Source organism: Cuculus canorus, chromosome 2, assembly GCF_017976375.1.
Source record: "Cuculus canorus isolate bCucCan1 chromosome 2, bCucCan1.pri, whole genome shotgun sequence".
Classification (NCBI taxonomy): Eukaryota; Metazoa; Chordata; class Aves; order Cuculiformes; family Cuculidae; genus Cuculus; species Cuculus canorus.
The window spans coordinates 3,167,780-3,178,061 of NC_071402.1; the positions used below are offsets into that span (position 1 = coordinate 3,167,780).

The 10,282-nt window shown below is 44.5% G+C and overlaps 1 protein-coding gene across 1 annotated transcript; it reads left to right on the forward strand.

Moving 5' to 3' along the window:
- The first annotated feature begins 269 nt into the window (after positions 1-269).
- Positions 270-2,575, forward strand: ARC (activity regulated cytoskeleton associated protein). Its single transcript, XM_009566216.2, has one exon. It carries the CDS (start codon positions 779-781, stop codon positions 1,991-1,993), a length of 1,215 nt encoding a protein of 404 aa, XP_009564511.1. The 5' UTR covers positions 270-778; the 3' UTR covers positions 1,994-2,575.
- Positions 2,576-10,282: the final 7,707 nt, after the last annotated feature.

Here is a 10,282-nt window from a genome sequence, read left to right on the forward strand (position 1 = left end):
AGGCGGAAGGTGCAATTACTCATCCATCTATCCAACTGTCTCCAGCACCTTTCAAGTGCTTCTGGCGTCGAGTCTGGGGGCGTACGCGAGGGGGTGGGAAGCGAAGGGAGGCTGCCAAGATCTGGGTTGCCACAGACACCGGCCTCGCTTTTCCTCCAATGAAAGCTGAGCTGAGAGTGCGAGAGGAGGCAGGGCACCACCCACATGTTGAGCTGTGAGGAGTATAAGTAGATGGAAGAGCCTGGACTAGTGGCAGTTCAGACAGGGAAGAGAAGCAGCTCTTTGCATCTCTAGTGAAAGTGCTTTTGACTCGTCAAGTTTACCAGAGAAGAAATCACCAGGATTTTTGCATCCGCTTCCAGCTTCTGTGTGCATCTCTGTGTGTTTTCTTCAGTAGAGACTTTCTGCCGTTCAAGATTCTCAGCTTCAGATGAGCAGGTAGCAGGCACGTGTGCGGGGCTGGACATCTTAGCCAACTCCTTCTCCTGGAGGATCCTGCCTCTCTCTGGGACACCCTGAGCACACAAGACCAGCATTTGCAGCGGGGAACCAGGAGAAATTTGCCTACAACTCTCTCTGGGATCCACAAGGACAGAACAGCTCGCTCTGCGGTGATATCTGATTTGGTTGTGTTTGTGTCGATAAGTCTTTTGAGGGGGGGTTAGAAGTTTCTGTGTGTCTTTTGGAAAGTGTTGTGGTGGGGTTGTTGAGAGCCAGCTCTAGCACCAGGGATTACAACTCAGTTCTTTCTGTAGTTGACACTTGCACGGTTGGAGTCATGCAGTTGGATAATGTCACCAATGCGGGCATCCACTCCTACCAGGGGCACCGTGGAGTTGTCAACAAGCCCAATGTGATCTTGCAGATAGGGAAATGTAGGGCAGAAATGTTGGAGCACGTCAGGAGGACCCACCGGCACCTCCTGTCCGAGGTCTCCAAGCAGGTGGAGCGCGAGCTGAAAGGCTTGCAGAAATCAGTTGGGAAGTTAGAGAATAACTTAGAGGACCATGTCCCAACTGATAACCAAAGATGGAAGAAGTCTATCAAGGCCTGCCTGGCCAGGTGCCAGGAGACCATTGCCCATTTGGAGAGGTGGGTCAAGAGAGAGATGAATGTTTGGAAGGAGGTCTTTTTCCGTCTGGAGAAGTGGGCAGACCGTCTGGAGTCCATGGGAGGCAAATATTGCCCTGGGGACCATGGGAAACAGACTGTGTCTGTTGGGGTGGGAGGCCCGGAGATAAGGCCAAGTGAGGGGGAGATTTATGACTATGCCCTTGATATGAGCCAAATGTATGCGCTGACCCCTCCTCCTGGGGAGGTGCCCAGCATCCCCCAGGGCCATGATTCCTACCAGTGGGTCTCTGTGTCAGAGGATGCTCCAGCCTCCCCAGTGGAGACCCAGGTCTTTGAGGATCCCCGGGAGTTCTTGAGCCACTTGGAGGAGTACTTAAAGCAGGTGGGTGGAACAGAGGAGTACTGGCTGTCTCAGATCCAAAACCACATGAACGGACCAGCTAAAAAGTGGTGGGAATATAAGCAGGATTCTGTCAAGAACTGGGTTGAGTTCAAGAAGGAGTTCCTGCAGTACAGTGAGGGGACTCTGACTAGAGACGCTATCAAAAGGGAGCTTGATTTGCCCCAGAAAGAGGGGGAACCCCTGGATCAATTCCTTTGGCGCAAGAGAGACTTGTACCAGACCCTCTATGTTGATGCAGATGAGGAGGAAATTATCCAGTATGTGGTAGGCACCCTCCAGCCCAAACTGAAGCGCTTCTTGAGTTACCCCTTGCCCAAGACCTTAGAGCAGCTGATCCAAAGAGGGAAGGAAGTCCAAGGCAACATGGACCACTCTGAGGAGCCCAGCCCACAGAGGACCCCTGAGATTCAGTCAGGAGATTCTGTGGAGACCGTGCCTCCCTCAAGCACTGTCAGTCCTGTGCCAAGCAATGGGACTCAACCTGAGCCCCCCAGCCCCCCAGCGACTGTCATATGAGCCAGGCCAAAGGAGACAGCAATCTGGGTTATATGAAAGGGAGAAGGGGGCACATTTAGGAAGCTTCTCCTTGGAGAGAGGTTCTGGCTGAGACGAGACATGAGGTGTGCTCAGTCCAACAGCCCATAGCAGAGGAAATAACTTTGCTTGTGGGGGGAGGGAGGTGATGGGGGAGAGGCACCTTATGATGTTGTTGTCCACCTCACCTGAGCCATGCAATACGGTGGTGCTGGAGAGCCTACTTGCACCACTGTGGGGAATGGACGATTTTTATGAGATCCCTGACAAGAAACTAAAGACAATTCCCAACTTCAGAGGCAGCTGCTTAGCACTGGTAGCTTTCAAGGACTTGAGTGCAGCAAATGGCTGAGGGTTCCTACCCATCTGGATCTCTCCTTCTCTCTTATCTGAAGAGGTGCCTCTGTCCAGATGAGACATCTTTCTTTTGACCCTTGCCCATTTCTGATTTACCACTAGGTTTCTGTTCAGTTGGCAATCTCCTGTTCTTACTTGCTCCAAAGGATTAAATATTTTTTAAATTTTTTTTAGAAGAAATCCTATGATTTCAGGAACTGCAATCTTTAAGAAACTGGATTATTTTTAGTGTTTTTCATTTTGCTGCACCTAACACCTGCTTTAATGTTTTTCCTCTAAAGAGGCTCTTAGTGGTTTATTTCTTGTCTTAGTTTCTGCTTGTTACAATCAAGGCCACTGCAGTGCAGAGGCAAATTTCACCCTTTCTCTGCACATTATGCTGTGCATTCACCAGGAAACGGAGTTACAAATTATATTCTGAGCTTGTTTATCGAAGGGGCACTCTGCTTCCTTTCAGAGAGGAGCGATTGTTAAAGTGGAGAGAGGAGTTCCCAGAGCTAATTTGAGAGGGTGGGGGGAGGTGGGGGAAATAAATTCATGTACTTTGAATGAAACAAACAAACACAGCCTAAATCCAGAGCAAAATATCCCCAGAGCAGCAATTCAAGTCCATGCTGATGTGTGGAGACAACAGAAGCTTTTGCCATGCAAAAGCAAAAAGAAGTGAAGAGAGGAGCTGTGTGTCCCAGCACAGTTTCAGCCTGTGCATTGCAACAAAGAGTTTCTACTCACACAGACAGACTTAAAATGCTCTTGGAAAGCCTGGCACCCCTGTCCTGGAGCACCTGACGACAGAGTGCTGTCTATTCACAAAGAACTTTCTTCTTTCCATGAATGGAGATGGACTTGGACTCTGTGACATTTTCCATGTTAAGACAGTAATACTCAGAGGTCACCTTGCTTTGCTAACACCTGATGACAGGACTTTGAGATGAAACTGCTGTAAGACGTATTCAGGAAGTTTGGCTCTTCAAAGCTTCTTGAGGCTGGACACATCTTGAGCATCATCTGCATTCATCACCAGACCAAATAAGCAACACCTCTGCACGAGATGCAGCAACAGGATTGCCCCTGGGATGCTCCTGGCACTACTACAGCAGTGACAGTTGGCACTGGTGTCTCAGAAGACCTTTGGTGTGCCTCCTTCCAAGAAGCTGAAGGTAAGGGAACTCTCTGATATTGTCCTATCTGCATTCCTCAGACTAAGTTAATCGTAGCCCATCCAGTAACAACCTTGCACTGGGGAAAAAGAAATCAGAAATGGGACATGAAGCATTTTGAGTGATGGATTAAGGTTAGGAGAAAAGGGAAGGGAAAGTCAAACAGAAGGAAATAAAGAAAAGTGAGTGGGAAAAGCTTCCAAACAGGACAGTATATTGCACTTACTGATTACTATGAGGAGGAAATGGGAAGTTTCTTTATTAGCCCAGCCAAAGGACCTGCCCTGTGAATCTCTGGGCTTGTGTCTCCAGCTGTGACAACACATCATGAGACCATATACAGCCTAAAGGAGATGCATAGCTGTTCTGCACCCTGGCTAGAAGTGAGTCAGTCTCATGAATGGCAGGGGCTCCCCTCTCACTTGTTCAGAGTTAGTTAGTTTGGCAGTGGTTATAGAGAGAAAGGAGCATTTCTCACTAATGACCTGGAATGAGTGGTGGGGGAGTGGGTGTCATAGCTGAGGATGAGCTGGCCGTGCATTACAAGCATTATCTTCTCTTGGTTACAGTGACTCACTCAGATCCTCCTCTGAGAAGGAATCACTTTGCTGTGCTCAGGATTTGGAAGGAAAGCCAAAGGGAAAAATCTTAAAAAATAAGGATTCGAAATCAGACCTAACGTCAGGATCCCCAGACACCAACTGCCGGATCCACTGCCTGAAGGAAAGGCTGGCATAGGTAACTACCTCTCATCTTGCTCTTGTGGGCCATTCTCAGCCTCCTCCAGTGCCCTGGCCAAAGATATCAAATAGCCCAGGTGGAAATAGCTGCTGGTCTTGAGACCTCAGCCTCAATGGTTGCAAGAGTCTGGCACCATCAGATAGCTGGGATTTCAGCTTCTTAATGTTGGAACCCAAGCACCAGCCTCAAAGATCAATGCCACTGGGGACAATGAGCATCATGCCTTGCCTTCTGCTGGACCATTGGCAAATACATAGGCACCAAAAAATAGTGGGGCACCCAAGGAGCAGACACCTAGTGGGCACAGCTGAATATAACCCTGTCTCCTGAGATATCCCAAGTACTCTCCACTTTGGATATAGAATCACAGAATAGTTTGGGTTGGAAGGAACTTTAAAGATCATCTAGCTCCAGTTCCCTGCCATGGGCAGGGACAACTTCCACTAGGCCAAGTTGCTGAAAGCCTCATCCAGCCTGTCCCTCAGCACCTCCAGGAATGGAGAAGCCACCACTTCTCTGGGCAACCCAGTCCAGTGTCTCACCACCCACATTGTAAAATATTTCTTCCTAATATCTAACCTAAATCTCCTATCTTTCGGCTTAAAACTGTTCCCCTTCATTCTATCTCTGCACTCCCTGATATAGAGCCCCTCCCCAGCTTTTCTGTAGGTCTCCTTTAGTTACTGGAAGATACTATCTCTAACCTGAGCTGCTGCACTTTTTTCTTTTACAGATATCCTTCCTGCTGTTGCTGAGTTTCCTTCTTTGTGTCCAAGAGTCCTGCTTTCCGAGGGGAGAAGCAAGTGCTGCAGGGAAGACAGAGGACAAATCGCACACCAAAGAGCCTCTCAAGCAGTACAATTCTGTGTTCAAGGTGCTGAGAATCAGAATGAAAGAGGGAAGCCACTTCCAACCAGATGAAGAAAACCTTAAACTGGTCCAGGTACTCCAAGCACAGAAGAAAGTATGGAGAATGGAAACAGAAACCAAGAGACAGAACAGAAGAAACAAGGCTGGGCTTTGGGGACAGCAAGGATGCCAGGCTTGTATTGACTGTCTGTTGAGATGATACCATACCTCTGCAGTTTGGGGCCACTGGAACTCACGTAAAGACATCTTCACTAGATCATCAGTTCAAAAACTTTCTTGATTAACACTTCCAAATGACTGACCCTACCTAGGCTATGAACCCTCCATGCTATTGATGCTGTAACTCATTTCTCCTGAGTTGGGGGTAGCTTCATTTCATGCGGGTATCTGTTTTCAAACCTCAAAGGGCTCTGGAGGTTCGGAGAAGCATCCTACAGTCCAGATGCTTGTCTGAACTGCTGGAGCCTGCACAACTGGGCCAGCTGTCTTGCCAGAAAAGAGATTCTTGTGAGACAGAAGGCACTTCCTGGATCTGCATGGGCCAGAGTTACTGGAAGAACTGCAGTTCTTGTTCTGGCTTTGGTGTGATTGTTTCCATCCAGACCCAGGGAGACAAAAAGACAAGAACTCAAGTGAGTTGAACAAGACAGTTTTGGTTCATATCTCAGCTGAAGAGGTCCTTTTGGTTCCTCTCTCTTCCAGAGCCAACTGTCCCGGGTATGCGAGTATGTGTCAGTGCGGGTGTATGCGTGTTGAGCAATCAAATCCACCTAATCAAATTCTGTGCTGGTTTGTTGTATTTGAACTAAACAAATGGGACCTAACATGCATTCCAACAACACTCAACAAAAATGTCCAGGACTGGAAAATTATGTAAAACCATGTAAAGGCAGAATTCACAGGCATCATTTCAAGATCAAAATGATGTTTGATTTTGAGATATTTAATTTCCGCAGTCCCTTTCAAGGCACATGACTGCCTCAATGGGCATTTTATTTTGACATAGATTTTCCTGCCTCTTTAATGAATTTTAATGAATTTGGTCCTGAGATTTGTACATTTTTCAGCTGACTTTTTGGTGTGTGAAGAACTGAATCTCCTGGATTGATTTTATTTCAATTATTGCTCCTAGAAAAGTGGAGCTTTACTTGTAGCACCCTGGTTTATATTACCAGCCTCTCCAGGAAGGACTGGTAGTTTATTTCCCTGGGGCAGAGTCACATGAATGAAGAAGTGTGTATGTGCTGTGTCTGTGAAACTTTAGCGAATTTCAACCACTGGATTTTTTTCCTTAGGCAATTTTACATTTGACTCTAACAAAACTACTTTAGAGTTTTTATTTTTACTAGAGATATAATTAATTCAAACTACCTTGTACAAAAGGCAAATGCATTGAATCACTACAGGTTATAGAGGCTGAAGCCAAAAGGTCTTTGTATACCGACATCACTTGCCCTGGACCTGACTGTATCAGGCAGTTTATTCCTCATGTGTCATGTTGGACTTACAAGATCACATCAAGCCACTAGAACCTGTTAATAGAATAGTTCTAGACTCTATTTGCTATTGTGGCAAAGTATTTTGTAGATTTATACAATAAAACTTCGACATTTCTGCTTCAATTACTTTGTGCCTTTCTTTCTGGTCTTTCTTCCTTGGTTCTTGTGAGACTCCAGTAGCCATTGACCTTTCTAGATAAGGTCTTGACAGTCATTTGGGCTTATTTGGCTCATGAAACTTTTCTTCTCAGAAAAAGCAGATGATTGACATGAAAATGAAGTGTACTGGGCCTTTGGAGAAGGAGAGGGGTGGTGATATAGAAAATATGGAGGTGTTTTATGGGGGCTATTTAACATTTGTGATTGAGCCCAAAGTGGCCCATGAGGCTAGGAGAAATGATCCCTTGTGGGACTGAGTATAGTGCAGGAGTCTTCTTGGGTACAGATAAGGAAAAGTCTACTGAAACAGAGGGCAATCACATTCCCACCCATGCTTGAGAACTAATATGCCTTGAAGAGTTGCAGCAAGTCAGGTCAAGGTGAAGAAACACCTAAGCCTGAATCAGCTCTACTTGATATCCAAAAATATCAGTCAGAATCATAGAATCATTAAGATTGGAAGACACCTCTAAGATCATCCAGTCCAACCATCAGCCCAACACCACTGTGCTCACCAAATCATGTCCTGAAGTGCCACATGTCCATGTGATGAAGAAGAGCTAACACTCTACAGAACAGAGACCCAAGAGCTATTATCGCGTTGGTGCATTGCTACCTGATACATTCCCTGACAGCAGGGTTATTCTCCATTCCTTGGGTTCATAAAACACCTCTGAGTCATCAGGGCTGGAGGAGGGGGTACTGAGTTTTCAATTGAAATAAGCAATTTTGCAATAGGCTGGACTCAAAGGTCTGGCCCCAAAGACCTTCAGTCCACGGGGATAGAGGTCTCTGCTTTTCTGTTTCTGCAAATCTCTCTTCTTCTGAAAAAGTTTTGCAGTCAAGTGGGTTTAGCCCCTGTTCCTCTCTCTGTGCCTGGTCTTTCCCCAATAAGAAAGTTATTAGGACTAACAATCTGGGGTGTGATGTAACTGGTAATGTGCACTTGGGTTGGTCACTAGGAGAAACAAACAGACTCACATCTTCCACAGCAGGCACTAAATGTGCATTGAGAAATGTATCACCCAGATATCCCTTTCAGGCTCAGGTTGGAAATGCAGAACATGGTCTAAGATGCCTAAAGGACAGCTGCTAACACTCGTGTCTTCAGCTCTTTACAGATCATTCAGCCACAAACTTTTATCAAGAGAGAAAGAAACCTTGAAGATGCAATTTGGATCCACAGTTGAACTCTGTCTTTGTGTCCTCAACTGCTGTCATCAGTAAAGTGGTGAAAAACAAGCATGAAGAGCCAGCCCAGAAAAAAAGGACTTAGCCAACACCATCCCATCCAGAGGCAGTATAATAGAAACTGGGCAGGAGAGCAGAGTTAGTCTTTTTGTGGTCTATGGTTATGGCTGAAGGTCTCCATCTCCAGCAATGACCAACCCAGTGCCTTGCAGAAAGAAAAGCAAGAGCTGCTCGGCTGGAGGTGCTGAGCTCCTCCAGCAGAGGGGGGCAAAACTCCACTGTATACTGTGGGAATTAAAGTTAAAACATACTTTAAAGAGAAAAAATTGTCCTCATCATCATCTATCCCACACAGCCCAGTCCTACAGCTTCTGTGATACAAGAGCAATGATTTCTTCAGTGGAGGAGGTCTGAGGGCAAGGAGATAATGAGCAAATGAGAGGTCAGTGTGGAGAGGTGAGGAGGACTGATGGTCAGGTTAAAGTAGAGGACATTGCAAAGGATAGGGATGACCTTCTGAGGGAAGAAGGAAACGTAAATGAGGCTGGAAAATGCCTGACTGTGATGGATAAACTCAGAAGATTTCCGGGTTTTTTTCCACAACCTTCTGGATTTGAACCTAATAATTGTTATTTACTTTCTTTCTGACAGTTTCAGATGGAAATCCCTACAGAGTCAATGGGTCTGCAATTTCATTTGATAGAGAAATGACTTTTTACTCCTCCTGGCTCCACCAGTAGGGAATCACTTGGGTTACATAGAATCCATGTGATGGATTAACTGTCTCAAACTACTTGAAACACCTTCTAAAATCAAAGTGGGAACAACCTCTGTGTTTGCTGGGGCATAATCCAAAACACAGAGAGATTCACAAGCATCCTTTGTCTGGTGGAGAAGGCATGTGGGGTCAAGCACTAAAAGAACTGAGAAAAAAACATTAATTCACACTTAACTTGATAATTTTCTTTTTCTTTCTCATGGTTATACTGATTAGCTTCTTAATTTGCTTATTCTGGACAGCTTGAAAGAAGTGGTAAATGGTAAAATGGATCTTCTATACAGTTTTGCACTCATGTATGAAATAGTTGTTCTCTTTTTTCCACCCTCCTGTCTATCTCCCCTTTTTTTTTTAATCAAAGTGATCGCACCGGTCAGTCATGTAAATCATATTTATTGACTTTTCAGGAAGGCATGTGTTTGTGCACAGCCTAACTGCTCCCCTGGAGCCACTTCTTCCAGCAAAGCAATGTGTAATTAGGGAGGTCGGGAAACTTTCATTATTGACACAATCGGTTGTAATAGCTCCACTTATCCTGTCAATATGATGCTCTGGTGAGCTCTGTGTACTCATTCTACTCATGGAGCACGATGTTGTCTTAGGCTTGTTCCCATAGATGCTAATTCATACCAAGTATGAATTGCAGGCAGCTTTTTACAGCTGATATCTAATCATTAAAAATTGGAAGGAAGATTGCTATATGCAAAATTTGGCTCAATTAAGCCAACAGATTTAAATGATAAAAAAAAAAAAAAGGTTATAATTCTTGAAAGGTCAGTCATTTTCATTAGTTTTTAGGCTCTATTTAGGACTTTTCAGGATCACATTTCTAAAAATCAAAGTGATTATACAATGTCAGCATGTTTTTCCATCTTCCCCCCCCCCCTTGAGTGTTTATTAACTTTCAACTCGTTAACTTTGTAATTCTTATGCAAAAAAAGAGAATTACAAAGTCTGATATGGAGTGGCTGAAAGGAGGACATTTTTTCATCACTCCCACGTAGGGTCATACTGAATGTGCTCAACCAATATTAGATAAAAAATTGAAACACAACCCAGAAGTACCTAGAAAATCAGATTTCATTTAATCCTGAAGTTTACAGAAACACTTACTGCATGAAGTTTCTTTTTTTTCTAAAGGAATAGAATCTTGGCATTTCCAAAATGAACTTTTTGACTTTTTGTTTCTAAAAATCATCTCTTAAAAACTAACTTCAACTTTAACAAATACAAAAGAAAGAAGAAAAAAAATAGAAAGAAGAGAAAGATTATAAAATTCAAAAAAAGAAATAGAGTAAACTGTTTCAAGATTCAGAGACATGTTGAGTTGATGCAAGAAGAAATCTCTCTTCTCAGCTTTGATTTAATTCTTGTAGATATTAGAAGGGTTTCTTTCCTGACTAGATCTTGCCCAATATTATCCTCTCCTGATTTGATTTTTCAACTAAATTAACTCCATTGTTCCCCTCGTTGCAAAAAATACACCCTGTGCTACAATGCTGCGCACTTATAGAAC

Coding starts and splice junctions, on each gene's coding strand:
- ARC (XM_009566216.2), top strand. CDS start 779: ATGCAGTTGGATAATGTCACCAATGCGGGCATCCACTCCTACCAGGGG.